Below are 17,110 nucleotides of genomic sequence, written 5' to 3' on the forward strand. Positions count from 1 at the left end.
GGATAGGTCATCACACACACACACACACCAAGTGGGGATAGGTCATCACACACACACACACACACACACACCAAGTGGGGATAGGTCAAGATGATGAGATGGGAAGCCCATCACACACACACACACACACACACACACGCTTAATGGTGGGGGTGGTGTGGATGTTGGGTATTTTTTGTGGTATGGTGTTATATGGTGTATAGTGTTGGTGCATGCTAGCTTGATGAACCGATTGAACGCCTCCCGCCTTGCAAGTCGAACAATGGTTGGTTCAACAAAAACTGTTAATGGTCTAATTGGAATCATCGTGCCTGCATAATACCAGCATTAGCATTTTTCTTTCACCCATCTGTATTCCGGATCTTAGCTACAAAATGGAAACTCACGGTCGCACTTTACCCACAGTCGCCTTGACTTCCGGTCGACTTCCGGTTACTACCGGCCATAAATTCTGATTTAAATACTGTGCTGGCCGAGTAAGATTTTCTAGCTTAGCAGTTACATTAAATTAGCCACACAACACAGCTTGCACGCCCTACGTTACATTAAATTAGCCACACAACACAGCTTGCACGCCCTAAGTTAGATTAAATTAGCCACACAACACAGCTTGCACGCCCTAAGTTAGATTAAATTAGCCACACAACACAGCTTGCACGCCCTACGTTACATTAAATTAGCCACACAACACAGCTTGCACGCCCTAAGTTAGATTAAATTAGCCACACAACACAGCTTGCACGCCCTACGTTACATTAAATTAGCCACACAACACAGCTTGCACGCCCTACGTTACATTAAATTAGCCACACAACACAGCTTGCACGCCCTACGTTACATTAAATTAGCCACACAACACAGCTTGCACGCCCTACGTTACATTAAATTAGCCACACAACACAGCTTGCACGCCCTACGTTACATTAAATTAGCCACACAACACAGCTTGCACGCCCTAAGTTAGATTAAATTAGCCACACAACACAGCTTGCACGCCCTAAGTTAGATTAAATTAGCCACACAACACAGCTTGCACGCCCTACGTTACATTAAATTAGCCACACAACACAGCTTGCACGCCCTAAGTTAGATTAAATTAGCCACACAACACAGCTTGCACGCCCTAAGTTAGATTAAATTAGCCACACAACACAGCTTGCACGCCCTACGTTACATTAAATTAGCCACACAACACAGCTTGCACGCCCTAAGTTAGATTAAATTAGCCACACAACACAGCTTGCACGCCCTACGTTACATTAAATTAGCCACACAACACAGCTTGCACGCCCTACGTTACATTAAATTAGCCACACAACACAGCTTGCACGCCCTACGTTACATTAAATTAGCCACACAACACAGCTTGCACGCCCTAAGTTAGATTAAATTAGCCACACAACACAGCTTGCACGCCCTACGTTACATTAAATTAGCCACACAACACAGCTTGCACGCCCTAAGTTAGATTAAATTAGCCACACAACACAGCTTGCACGCCCTACGTTACATTAAATTAGCCACACAACACAGCTTGCACGCCCTACGTTTACTTCACAACTAGCCGTCGGTACCCGTTACACGTGAATTATAGGCCTATAGATTTTAATATATTTTAATGTTATACTTTTTGAGAAAAATGTTTTGTAAAAAAGTTATTGGTCAAAACGCTATATTGAACGATATTAGTGACAAAGCAAAGAAATAACTAAATGGCTAAAAATCCGACACATTTAAAATAGCATAGACTACCAATACATATTAGAAAAAATAAAAATAAATTATACACAGTATTAGTCAACACAATACCATATTAACTGCACACGTTGACTAAGAGACTTAAAATTAAAAGACTTAAATGACTTTGATAAAAACCCGGCTGTTCAATTGTAGTTATGTTGCTTTTGTCTTTTAAAAACCCAGCTGTTCAATTGTAGTTATGTTGCTTTTGTCTTTTAAAAACCCGGCTGTTCAATTGTAGTTATGTTGCTTTTGTCTTTTAAAAACCCGGCTGTTCAATGTAGTTATGTTGCTTTTGTCTTTTAAAAACACATGTTTCGACTGAGCAGGGGGTCTGACTACGCTATCGCTTCATATGCTGAGAAGACAGAAACAGGTTAACTCTACTTCACCTGCCCCGTGTCCCGCCAAGTCCCGATAGGCAACTTTATCATTCAAATTTCTTTTTAAAAATATAAAAAAATTAAAGATTGACTTGGTGCGTTTCGAACCCGTACCACCCGCGTGGTAAATATTACAATATCATCTCAGCTATTTAAGCACTTTAGCTTCGATCAGTAGCGTACGCAGGGGGGGAGCAGGGGGAGCGGCCGCTCCCCCTCTGGCCATTTTCAGCAAAGTGGCGCCTTTTTGGAAACTTTTTAAACTCAAAGTTTTAAACAATGATATTTGTTAAAAAAATATTTTTGGTCGGCACATCTATGTAAAGCACAAGATTTCTTTTCATACAGCAATTAAGCATTATTGTACTAGTCTAGTAGTGTCTACGTTTACAACACGTATTAACAGCTGCATCAGTTTGCCATTCTAAAAATAACCATTACGATGCATTGCAATGTTTAAAAAACCTCTACGGGTAGTACCACTTGGCAAGAGGGGTGTTAAGTTTAAGGCAACTGTATAGTGTGTTTGCTTACGAATAATTGAATTAGAAAATGTTATACATAAAACTTCACACATAATTACTTTATATATACAGTTTGAATCGTGTGATTAATTTTTAAAAAATTACAATACAGAAACAAATACAACTGATGTGACACCTCTATTTAAATTTACTTATGAGCAAACTGCGTAGTGGTGGGGAAATTTTGACAAGGTCAACAACATCATCACGATGAAGTAGTAGTATTCTTACAGTTTGGGCGATAGTGATTACGATTACAAATTATATGAAACAGTTACAACCCCCCTCCTCCATGGACCCCTCAGTAAAAACAAATATTGTCATAATACCATAATGTATTCTGTAATATATATTTGTGTAATATATATGCATGTTTAGAATAGTCATCTAAAAACTGACACTATGTTCACTATGAGTTGGTTATCTCCCCCCCCCCCCCCCCACACATACACCTCACCACCACAATAGTGTAGAGCGACATTAATGTCACACCTAGGTATACACTGGGTTGGATAATTGACCTAAAGTGAACGGACAGTGGTGATTGAAGTTGAAACTCCGCCCCCCCCCCCCCAACCCACCCCGAACTGATCTGTTAAGTACATGTAGAAAAACGCGTAATGATGTACCAAAGTACCATGCCGCCAGAAAATTAGCTTTTTAAACGTAAAACTGTGAATATTGTTTTTTTTGCAATGACCAGTAAAAAGGTGTGTGATCAATACAGTGATCTAACCCATACCTATCACTATGTTAAAAATTATCTTAAAAGAACACATAGAAACAGTAGTTAATTTAAAATATATGATCCGAACTAAAAGACTGATATTTAGTTAAATGTAGGCTGTTATTCTGAATGTTCTTCTAATCAATCGAAAAGCGTATTTTTATACCAACTCTGATTTAAAAAACTTTCATTATGCTGTAATACTTTAGCATTTATGATGACGATATATTAAATTTTTATTAAAGACAAAAACATGTTGTAAACACGAATAGTGTTAAACAATTTCATTATATTCTAAGGTAATTATTTATTTATTTTGACATTTATAATTAAATTTGTAGATATATACATATTTATACTAAGAGAGTGATTATTTCCCCTATTTCACTTGTCTTAAATAATTTCCCAGGAATTATTATGTAAGAAATTTTTTTTACATGAATTACAAAACAGATTGTGTTACGTTCATTGTTTTTGGTTGTAGTGTGTGTATATTTTTATTTTATTTAGATTGATACAATTTTTGTTTTGTCGGCCTACATTGTGTGTTTTTTCTTATTTCTTCAGAGTGCTACTTTCAATTTATTTTACATCATAGCGAAGTAATGACATACAGCTAGTAATTATATATATATATATATATATATATATATGTATATATATATATATATATATATATATATATATATATATATATATATATATATATATATATATATATAATACACGTATATAGAACGTGTTAAAAATTCTGCGCCTTTTTTTGCTCTTTTTGCTCCCCCTACAACGAAAACCTGGATACGCCTCTGGCTTCGATGCTGAATAAATGGGGTATTTAGGAAACTTAAGTTACGCGAAAAGGCCCCATTATTTCAAATGAAATTTTATCCCAAATTAGCCTATTCCATAGCTAGGCAAACAAAGTTTTGTATTAAATAATCAAGGCCTGAAATAGTTTAGTATAGAAACTTATTATTGGCGTACCTCTTGATAAGTAGATGTAAATCAAATTTGAATGAAATAGTTCATTTCTTTATATTTAAAACTGGAAGATGATGCCATTAGTTGTGTGTTCTTTTCTTAGTTTAAAGATGTGACATGTGACGTCATTGTTTATTGCGTTCTTGTCACGACAATAAACGCTTTAGTTAGAAATCTGTTTCTACAATAAACGCTTTAGTTAGAAATCTGTTTCTACATTCGAATATGCCTTTATTTTTATTTTCTTCCTTGAAATAAAATTTAGTTTATACATTTATACTTTCCACCATAATATTTTCAATAAAAGTCCTTATCTATAAGTTCTCCATATATCGCTGAACATGCTGAAGACGTTTGCCATAAAATATAGCGGAGAGAGAGAGCACATGGGCTTTTATATATTAGGATATTTGTTTCAGAAAATTGATTAGGTCTAGGGTTAACAAAATAACTGCTGGCCGCAGTGCAAATAGTCACGTTAGAATCCAGAGACATTAAAGACGGTTCCCAGAAAGATGCACAACGGAAAAATGCGCAAAAAAAAACGCACACAGAAAAATACGCAAACAGAAAAGTACGCACACAAAAAGGCGCAAATCAGAAAATTGCGCTCGCAGAAAAATGTGCAAAGAGAAATGTGCGCACACAGAAAACCACAAAAATAAAATTTAGCGCACACAGAAAACTACAAAAATAAAATTTAGCGCACACAGAAAACCACAAAAATAAAATTTAGCGCACACAGAAAACTACAAAAATAAAATTTAGCGCACACAGAAAACTACAAAAATAAAATTTAGCGCACACAGAAAACTACAAAAATAAAATTTAGCGCACACAGAAAACTACAAAAATAAAATTTAGCGCACACAGAAAACCACAAAAATAAAATTTAGCGCACACAGAAAACCACAAAAATAAAATTTAGCGCACACAGAAAACTACAAAAATAAAATTTAGCGCACACAGAAAACCACAAAAATAAAATTTAGCGCACACAGAAAACCACAAAAATAAAATTTAGCGCACACAGAAAACTACAAAAATAAAATTTAGCGCACACAGAAAACCACAAAAATAAAATTTAGCGCACACAGAAAACTACAACAGATCCAGAGGCGGAATTAAGGGAGAGGGGGGCTGAGAGGGCTGCGGTCTGGGGCCCCCAATTTTTAGGGGCCCCCAATTTTTAGGGGCCCCCAATTTTAGGGGCCTCCAAATTTCTTTTTCCAATCATAGTAAAATTACTTTTAAAGCGAAATTGTTAGGTTATTTTTTTTTTTACTTTAAAACCCAATGTTTTAATATTTGAATAACAAGCTTATTTAAATTTTTATTCAAAATATCAAACTCAAGCACACACTTTAGCATAAATAGCAGCTGTCATCACCTGCTACCCATACATTGTTTATATAAAGTCGACGCTCGCTAAAATAAATAGCCCGAACAGAGTTCGTTTATGACAGTGGTTCCCAACCTTTTTCGAGTGGCGACCCCCTTTCATAAAACGTAAGTGACCCGCGACCCCCATATAATTAACAAGTCGAAATTAGTAAAGAAAATAATAAGCACTAAATTAATATTTTCTAGTAGACTTTCAATAAGAATTATTCTTGATAACTGTTTTAATACGATGAGCAACATTACATGCTATTAACAAGCATTAACTAGCATTAACAATTAAATTTTGCAAATTTAAGAATTCATCTTGTTATTCATCGGCAATGCTGGTAACATCAAGGAAAGCAGAGAATGGGTGACAATGCAGATTCTTCTTCTTTCAGCTCGGGGAAAATAACGCCGCAGTTCGTTGTCAAGAGATTCAAGATGCACAGAATCCTTTAAAAATTGTATTTGTATCTATCACACCACACTGCAGAGTTTCTCAAACATGGCAGTATTTCAAATATTTATTTTTCCTCGCCAATTTTGCAGCTTTGATAAAAATGCCAAGAGATTATCATGAAAAGAGATAATATTCGTTCCTTTATCAGGTTAAGCTTATGTTCGTGTTCAAATATATCTGCTAGGTATGATACTCTCTCCAACCACACCATGTCGTTAAAGTATATCAAAAGGTCTTGTTTCCTTGCACTTCCAAGAACATCTTGATTTCATCTTTCAATTTAAAAACACGATTGACATTTCCTATTGACAGCCAGCGTACTGAAACATGACGCACCATCCGTACAAGCCCCACAGCCGTTTTCCCATTTTAATCCTCCAGTTTCAAAAAACGTATTTAATTTCTCCATGATATCTTCACAAAACATCAACTCTTATTTGCTAACATCTGAATGAATATATTTCACAAAGACAAGCAACTGCGAACACGAACTCACGTCTGTCGATTCGTCAACTTGAAAATCCAACAATGGTGGAAAGCTTGATTTCATTCTAAATTTGTCTTTTAACATAAGCTGCTGCATAGTATAGAGTCCTTGCAAACACGTGACCTAAATCACGTGATACCTACGCCCGCCGCCACAGTGGTGTACATCAGACGTAAACACAATCAGCTGTTCGCCAGCGCTGGACGTGTTCACCAGCGCTGGACGTGTTCACCGTATGTAAAGAATCGCGACGGCGGAAAAGGAAAAATATGTTAAAAAACTTGAACTCTTAGGAATTGAAGATCCTTATACAGTTATTGACAGTTTCGTGGATAATATAAATATGTGGCCGAAATTTCTAAATAAAAATACTGTTAGTAATACCGTTTGCGTTTAGAGTTTAAGTAGACGAAGCTGATCAAATGCTGTAATATATTAGAGGTTATCTACTGTAGCAAACGTGAGACCACTTAACTCCTACAAAACCCACACTACAACGGCTAATATAATCCATGGGTAATAACCAATCTGGGTAGCATGTTATACAATTTAAGACCCTTATAATCCAGCAGGGAAGTAATCAGACACATTAATACTGACGTTCAACCCTCATGATGGCTGCCCCCACCTGTATCTAGCCCACAATAAAACCAAAGAGGAGTCTGCCCTGCCCTCCCCTGAAAATGTCTCACCTCCGTGATACCCAGCCCCACAGAGATAGTATTTCTTATATAATTTTGACCCTCAGGGCCCAGCAGGGAGAACAAAGGGGAAAGTCCCACTACTCTCCCCTCAACACTTCTCACCTCGGTGTCATGTTATGTCATTTATAGCACACACGGCTTATCAGGGGAAAGCATTAAGGCATTAAGAATCTTAACTCTGGACAGCTACACACTAGTATACTAGCTACACACTAGGTGCCTACTGTAAACTACTAGACTGTAGGCCCTATGTAGACCTGCAATTGTATCAATTGTAGACTGGGTCCATTGTTATTATTCTAAACCATCTCACTTATAATGTTTCTAGCTTGATTTGTTTCTTTTATAAACAGTGGATTTAAAAAAAAATTTAGCCTAATCATTAACCAAATAATAACAATGTGGTTATTTGTTGTTGGCTGGTATGATCTAGATTGTACTACTAGGCTACAAAAACTTAGTAGACCAATTACTAGATATGAATTTGAAATTAATTAAACTCAGTCCAGTATCAGATACATATTGCTGTAAAAAGACAACAAAGTAGGTAGGCCTTAGTAATTTATTAAAGCCTTCTACTACAATAATATCAACTACATGCTTGTATAAAGTTTATACAATTTAATTTAAGTAGCAGATTCTAGATCTAAGTCTAGTCATATAATCTATTTCAATTTCAGAAAATTTCGTTTGCTAAAAAAATGATTAGATAATAGAGCGAGATTTTAGATCTTAGAGACAATTAAATGCTTTATTAGGCCTATTATGACTACTTTTGATTTATTATGGGTGTATTTTGAATCGAATGTAGATCTAAAGTAATTAAATTTAAGTAAAGAAGTAGATTCTAGATTCTATGTCTACCCAGCGGAGCCAGGTATTAGGCCTACTATTAGATCTTATTATTCTTATTAGCCTATTACTTTTGACTTTGTCTTTTACTATTAGTATTTGTGAAGGTCGAGCATATTTGTTTTATTAATAGTTATCTTTTATAATTAAAATGAAGTTTATTATTTTACTGTCCTTACATGAAACAAAGTATCGAGAACTGCATTTGATCAGATTCGGCTACTTTAACTCTAAACGCAAACAGTATTACTAACAGTATTTTTATTTAGAAATTTTGTCCACATATTTATTTATACGAAACTGTCAATAACAGTATAAGGATCTTCAATTCCTAAGAGTTCAAGTTTTTTAACGTATTTTTCCTTTTCCGCGGGTGCGGTTCTTTACATACAGTGAACGCATCCAGCGCTGGTGAACACGTCCAGCGCTGGCGAACAGCTGATTGTGTTTACGTCTTGTGTACACCACTGTGGCGGCGGGCGTAGGTATCACGAACGGACGTGACGTCATATGAAAGGACTCTATTATTAGACAGAGATATTTGTTGCATCTTTACTGCACTGGAATCCCCAAGAATTAATTTTACCATCTTCAGCATACATGGTTTGATGAGATTTTCTCCTTTTTTGTGAGAGGATTTTTGCTTGGCAATTTCTAACACTACTTCATATGATGCTTGCACTAATGCTGTGCTTTCTTGGTGAAAACGTTCTGTTCGATCAAGTCTCTGACGTTTGCAACTAGCTTTATGCCGACGAAAGAGCTACATATCTGTGTGTTCCGAATGACTCGTCTCAAATTGACGTTTGGAAGTTTTCATAGACTCCTGACTAAGAACAACTTTGCACAGTACAAATTGTTTATTCTCTATTCCATTTCCAGTGATGTTAGTAATGCCGAATTTCAATATTTTTCTAAATATTTATGTTTTCTATTCATTGCTAGAGTTTAGTCTACCTTCTTCTTCTTCTTCTTCGTTCTTAATTATTAGTGTTGAAGGGGATCGAGAATTATCTGCCAGTGCGTTTGAACTCGAGACTTTGTTCAAATTTATCAACCATGAGCTTTTTGCCGACTCGACCACGCCTCCAACACAATTAAGCGTTACGTGTCAACTGGTTATGCGCCATTGAGGCCATTGACTCCGATTTCAGCCTGCTTTTCTTTTTGGATTTGCTTACATAGCCTTTGTCCAACCAAGAACTAACTACAAGGCAGCAGTTGTTTAATTTTGGAGTTGTCTCTCCTAGAAGAGTTGCTGTCCCCAGCTAACGAGCCTCATCTGCCCGGGGGTTCGAACTCGAGACTTTTCGGTTTAGCAACCATGAGCTTTACCGACTCGACCACGCCGACCCCTTTAGTCTACCAGTTGGCGACCCCCCAGAAAGCCCTTCGCGACCCCCAAGGGGGGTCGCGACCCCCAGGTTGGGAACCCGTGGCTTATGACAATAAAATGGGTTGATTTTAGAGTTAAATCTACACAAACAGCGGTCTAATTCTGACAAATGAGTCTATGATAGACGCCTTTTGAAAAATGCACAGCACTTGAAAGTTATTTAGTCAGATCGTGAAGTGAAGTTGTAACCAAAATTAAAATAATACAAATGTTTGGCATAAGGTCTACATTCTGAATTAGATCTCACTAGCTAGCATCCAAGACATTATTGACTAGCCTTAGCAATCAATGAAAAACTGCCGGACCGTCTTTGCTTACCCGCCTACACTAGAAAGGTATGAAAGGTGATTTACATTTTTGTTATTGGAAGGGAGGTTTCGGATATTCATTTTTTTTAGGTACATGATATCCAGATCTGGTTATTTGGATTCAAACTCCATAGATTAGTTTCTTAGTTGCCCATTTGGGCCTGGTGAGTAAAAGGGAAATCAAGTAGAGTCCACATACATACAGTGGCGTAGCCAGGATCGTCTCATGGGGGGGGGTAATTTTTTTCCATCAATATATATATATATACATATATATATACATATATATACATATATATACATATATATACATATATATATATATATATATATATATATATATATATATATATATATATATATATATATATATATATATATTCTAGCTGTATGTCATTGCTTCGCTATGATATAAAATAAATTGAAAGTAGTACTCTTAAGAAATAAGAAAAAAACACCATGTGGGCCGACAAAACAAAAAATGTATCACTCTAAACAAAACAAATATATATATATATATATATATATATATATATATATATATATATATATATATATATATATATATATATATATGTATATATATACATACACTACAATCTAAAACTATGAGAGCTACACAATCTGTTTTGTAATCCTTGTAAAAAAAATATACACAATAATTCCGGGGATATTAATTAAGTCAAGCGAAATAGGGTAAATAATCACTCTCTTAATATAAATATGTATATGTCTTCACATTTAATTATAAATGTCAAAACAAATCAATAATTACTTTAGAATGTAATAAAGTCGCTTAACACTATTCGATTATACAAAAACAAATGTGTTGTCTACAATCAGAATTAAATATATTATCACCATAAATGCTAAAGTATTACAGCATAATGAAAGTTTTTGAAATCAGAGATGATATGAAACCACGCTTCTCAATAACATTCAGAAACATCTAGATCTATCTATCTATATATATAACTCTTTTCTTGGAGACGTTAAAAAACACCAAGCTGTTAGCGCGCCTAGCAGTCCCCTCTCTTCCTCTATAGGCATATCGCAACCACCCCCACCCCACATGGTCTGGTGAGCTGTGGTTCACGCTAAATATTTACAATTGTAGAGCCGGGTTTAGTGACGGCTATTAGGGGCAGATAATTTAGTTTCAAACTATTTTAAACTTAGGGGAGGTAACTAAGAGGAGGCTGCTTTCACGGGGGGGGGGGGGGGGATAGGAGGGTTTTAGTGCTTTAAAGCAAATATTTTCAGTGACACCATTGGTACTGTCGAATTCACAAATTATGAATTACTGAAAAGTAGAAAATAAAACAACTAAATAGCGGCGTGTGATACGCCGCGGGTCGGGTCGTATATATAATTCTCTTCATTAGGACTAAAGAAAACACCACGCAGCTTAGCCACCATCCTCATCCCCACCCGTCAGGTGAGCTGTGGTTCACCCCGAATGTTTACAATCGTAGAGCCGGGTTAGTGACGGTCATTAGGGGCAGATAATTTAGTATTAAACGATTTGAGGGGGGGGGGGGAATTCACAAATTATGAATTGTTGATATGTAGAAAATAAAACAACTAGATAGCGGCGTATGCTACGTCGCGGGTCAGCTCGTTCGGAATAATAGCCTACATATAACTAAGCCGATGATGAAAACTGTAATACTAAAGCGAACATGCAAGGCAAACTGAAACTGTAAATTACATGTCTGAGGCGGGAAAAAATGTGCAGTTCAGATCATACATTTTTTTAATTAGCTACTGACTTTTTGTGTTCTTTAAAGATCACTTTTTAACATATTGATAAGGTATGGGTTAGATCACTGAATTGCACGTACACCTTTTTACTGGTAGGCCTAGTTGTAAAAACAATATTCACAGACTTTTACGTTTCAAAAGCTATGATTCTGGCGGCATGGTACTTTGGTACATCATTACGCGTTTTCCCAAAAGTACTTAACAGATCAGTTCGGGGTGGGCTGGGGGGGGGGGAGTGCGTTCAACTTCATTCAACACTGTCCGGTCACTTTAGGTCAATTATCCAACCTAGCGTATACCTAGGTGTGACATTAAAGTCGCTGTACACAATTGTGGTGGTGAGGTGGGGAGGGGGGGGGATAACCAACTCAGAGTAAACATGGCGTCAGTTTTTAGATGACTTTTCTAAACATACATATTCAATTATACATGTATACTGATTCAGATATAGATTTAAATAAATAGCAGTGGTATTAATAACAATTAATAAAAAAAATAACAATTTAAAAATGTACAGAGGGGTCCATGGGGGTGTCCCCCCTAACCACCCCTGCCTACGCCACTGCATATATACATACGCACATACATAAATACATACACACATACATAACCATGTGCGTTCAGTAAGCAACATACAAAAAAGTGTTAAGGGGTTTTTTGGGAGGTCTCGGGGAGCGAACGTGTATGTTGATCATATGATCATTGCTCCTTCTTTTACTAACTCTTATAGAGTTCTCTGGCTAAATTATTTAACACAAAACATTCTGAAATATTTTTAATTTTCAATAGTGTGTATTTTAAAATAGCATTTAATTTAGCCTTTATGTGACTGGTACCACACCAAACCAAATGACTTCTCGGGTGTGGGGGAGGGAGGTGACACCATGAGGTTCTCCATGAACGATTCGCGTGTCCCAAAACTTGACGCCAGATCTATCAACAAAATCCAGAGATGGCCATGTTCAATTTTGTTTCACACACAGTTCAAGTCAATTTTATTTCACACAAAGTTCAAGTCAATTTTATTTCACACAAAGTTCAAGTCAATTTTATTTCACACACAGTTCAAGTCAATTTTATTTCACACACACTTCAAGTCAATTTTATTTCACACACAGTTCAAGTCAATTTTATTTCACACACAGTTCAAGTCAATTTTATTTCACACACAGTTCAAGTCAATTTTATTTCACACGCAGTTCAAGTCAATTTTGTTTCACACACATTAGATATTTGACTTTAAACATACTGCACACATAATGCACACATACTGCTACATACTGCACACATAATGCACACATATTGCTACATAATGCAGACATACTGCTAAAGCTGCTACATATATCTACCTTTTATTTCAGCGGGAAAAACGAACGAGTATTCAAGTTCAGGCAACACGTATAACCCGAGCAATCAGTCAAACCACGGGAACCACGTGAGCTCAGGTCCTCTAGCCGGCTCAGGGCGAACAAACTTTACAAACAAACAACTAACGGAGCTGGAGAAAGAATTCCATTTTAACAAGTACCTAACCCGTGCTCGCAGGATCGAGATCGCTGCAGCTCTAGGACTCAACGAGACGCAGGTCAAGATCTGGTTCCAGAACAGGAGGATGAAGCAGAAGAAACGGATGAGGGAGATTCAGTTTGAGAAGGTCAACGGCGACAGCTGCCAACAGTTGAGCTTAGAGGGGCTAGCGGTACCCAGCATGGCGCTATGTCACGACACAAGATAGTTGGGTTAGGTCACGACACAGTTGGGTTAGGTCACGACACAATTGGGTTAGGTCACGGCACAATTGAGTTAGGTCACGACACAGTTAGGTTAGGTCACGGCACAATTGAGTTAGGTCACGACACAGTTAGGTTAGGTCACGGCACAGTTGGGTTAGGTCACGACACAGTTGGGTTAGGTCACGACACAGTTGGGTTAGGTCACGACACAGTTGGGTTAGGTCACAAGATAGTTGGGTTAGGTCACGACACAGTTGGGTTAGGTCACGACACAATTGGGTTAGGTCACGGCACAATTGAGTTAGGTCACGACACAGTTAGGTTAGGTCACGGCACAGTTGGGTTAGGTCACGACACAGTTGGGTTAGGTCACAAGATAGTTGGGTTAGGTCACGACACAGTTGGGTTAGGTCACGACACAATTGGGTTAGGTCACGGCACAATTGAGTTAGGTCACGACACAGTTAGGTTAGGTCACGGCACAATTGAGTTAGGTCACGACACAGTTAGGTTAGGTCACGGCACAGTTGGGTTAGGTCACGACACAGTTGGGTTAGATCACGACACAGTTGGGTTAGGTCACGACACAGTTGGGTTAGGTCACAAGATAGTTGGGTTAGGTCACGACACAGTTGGGTTAGGTCACAAGATAGTTGAGTTAGGTCACGACACAGTTGGGTTAGGTCACGACACAATTGGGTTAGGTCACGGCACAATTACGTTAGGTCACGACACAGTTAGGTTAGGTCACGGCACAGTTGGGTTAGGTCACGACACAGTTGGGTTAGGTCACAAGATAGTTGGGTTAGGTCACGACACAGTTGGGTTAGATCACGACACAGTTGGGTTAGGTCACGACACAGTTGGGTTAGGTCACGACACAGTTAGGTTAGGTCACGACACAAGATAGTTGGGTTAGGTCACGACACAGTTGGGTTAGGTCACAACACAGTTGGGTTAGGTCACGACACAGTTGGGTTAGGTCACGACACAGTTGGGTTAGGTCACGACACAGTTGGGTTAGGTCACGACACAAGATAGTTGGGTTAGGTCACGACACAGTTGGGTTAGGTCACGACACAAGATAGTTGGGTTAGGTCACGACACAGTTGGGTTGGGTCACAAAATAGTTGGGTTAGGTCACGACACAGTTGGGTTCGGTCCAAAACATTCTATATATATATATATATATATATATATATATATATATATATATATATATATATATATATATATATACATATATATATATATATATTTAAACACACGCTGTTATATATATATATATATATATATATATATTTATATATTTATATATTTATATATATATATATTTATATATATATATATATATATATATATATCGTATATATATATATCGTATATATACATATACTTACATATATATACAATATATATACACACACACACACACACACACACATATATATATATATATATATATATATATATATATATATATATATATATATATATATATATATATATATATATATATATATATATACTTATGTAGGGATCTGTGTGTCAATGCACGTTTTTAATAATATTTTGTTTATTAGTGTCCTTGTATTTGTAGTTTATTGATCGATCCCCAACGATTTTTGAAACACAAAAGATTCTCACCAAATCTAAAACACACTAGCCTATATTCAAAACTGCAAGTGACATTATATCTTTCAAACATTGACCAATTTTTGTCACAAGTTACATCTCGCTGCTTTAAAGTCAAATATCCAGTGTATAATTGCGATTTGTCGTTCATAGCAGCTCATTTGATTGAACATTTTCATTATGAACATTATTTCATATTGTTTGACAGTCTGAGTACGGTTATAGGTGACGTCACATACAGACCTGTTGTGACGTCACATACAGACCTGTACGATAATTAGAAGCCTGTATGAGAATGAGATTATTACAGGGATATCTGATGTTATAGCTGGGATATCTAATGTTATAGCTGGGATATCTGATGTTATAGCTGGGATATCTAGTGGCTGGGATATCTGATGTTATAGCTGGGATATCTGATGTTATAGCTGGGATATCTGATGTTATAGCTGGGATATCTGATGTTATAGCTGGGATATCTGATGTTATAGCTGGGATATCTGATGTTATAGCTGGGATATCTGATGTTATAGCTGGGATATCTAGTGGCTGGGATATCTGATGTTATAGCTGGGATATCTGATGTTATAGCTGGGATATCTGATGTTATAGCTGGGATATCTGATGTTATAGCTGGGATATCTGATGTTATAGCTGGGATATCTGATGTTATAGCTGGGATATCTGATGTTATAGCTGGGATATCTAGTGGCTGGGATATCTGATGTTATAGCTGGGATATCTGATGTTATAGCTGGGATATCTGATGTTATAGCTGGGATATCTGATGTTATAGCTGGGATATCTGATGTTATAGCTGGGATATCTGATGTTATAGCTGGGATATCTGATGTTATAGCTGGGATATCTAGTGGCTGGGATATCTGATGTTATAGCTGGGATATTTGATGTTATAGCTGGGATATCTGATGTTAGCTGGGATATCTGATGTTATAGCTGGGATATCTGATGTTATAGCTGGGATATCTAGTGGCTGGGATATCTAGTGGCTGGGATATCTGATGTTATAGCTGGGATATCTAGTGGCTGGGATATCTAGTGGCTGGGATATCTGATGTTATAGCTGGGATATCTGATGTTATAGCTGGGATATCTAGTGGCTGGGATATCTGATGTTATAGCTGGGATATCTGATGTTATAGCTGGGATATCTAGTGGCTGGGATATCTGATGTTATAGCTGGGATATCTGATGTTATAGCTGGGATATCTGATGTTAGCTGGGATATCTGATGTTATAGCTGGGATATCTGATGTTATAGCTGGGATATCTGATGTTATAGCTGGGATATCTGATGTTATAGCTGGGATATCTGATGTTATAGCTGGGATATCTAGTGGCTGGGATATCTAGTGGCTGGGATATCTGATGTTATAGCTGGGATATCTGATGTTATAGTTGGGATATCTGATGTTATAGCTGGGATATCTAGTGGCTGGGATATCTGATGTTATAGCTGGGATATCTAGTGGCTGGGATATCTAGTGGCTGGGATATCTGATGTTATAGCTGGGAAATCTGATGTTATAGATCTGATGTTATAGCTGGGATATCTGATGTTATAGCTGGGATATCTGATGTTATAGCTGGGATATCTAGTGGCTGGGATATCTAGTGGCTGGGATATCTGATGTTATAGCTGGGATATCTGATGTTATAGTTGGGATATCTGATGTTATAGCTGGGATATCTAGTGGCTGGGATATCTAGTGGCTGGGATATCTAGTGGCTGGGATATCTAGTGGCTGGGATATCTGATGTTATAGCTGGGATATCTGATGTTATAGCTGGGATATCTGATGTTATAGCTGGGATATCTGATGTTATAGCTGGGATATCTGATGTTATAGCTGGGATATCTAGTGGCTGGGATATCTAGTGGCTGGGATATCTAGTGGCTGGGATATCTGATGTTATAGCTGGGATATCTGATGTTATAGCTGGGATATCTGATGTTATAGCTGGGATATCTGATGTTAGCTGGGATATCTGATGTTATAGCTGGGATA

The 17,110-nt window shown here is 37.2% G+C and overlaps 1 protein-coding gene across 2 annotated transcripts in view; it reads left to right on the top strand.

Moving 5' to 3' along the window:
• Positions 1-13,498, top strand: part of LOC131938576 (homeobox protein Hox-B1) — a 65,167-nt gene extending 51,669 nt beyond the window's left edge. For both annotated transcript variants that reach the window (XM_059296670.1, XM_059296671.1), the window contains one exon: positions 13,074-13,498. In XM_059296670.1, the coding sequence (XP_059152653.1) occupies positions 13,074-13,447 (374 nt within the window). In that variant the 3' untranslated portion in view covers positions 13,448-13,498. The remainder of the gene's footprint in view (positions 1-13,073) is intronic.
• The last annotated feature ends 3,612 nt before the right edge of the window (positions 13,499-17,110 follow it).

This window comes from Physella acuta, unplaced genomic scaffold (genome assembly GCF_028476545.2).
Source record: "Physella acuta isolate Inbredline_101_S28 unplaced genomic scaffold, ASM2847654v3 ptg000249l, whole genome shotgun sequence".
Taxonomy (NCBI): Eukaryota; Metazoa; Mollusca; class Gastropoda; family Physidae; genus Physella; species Physella acuta.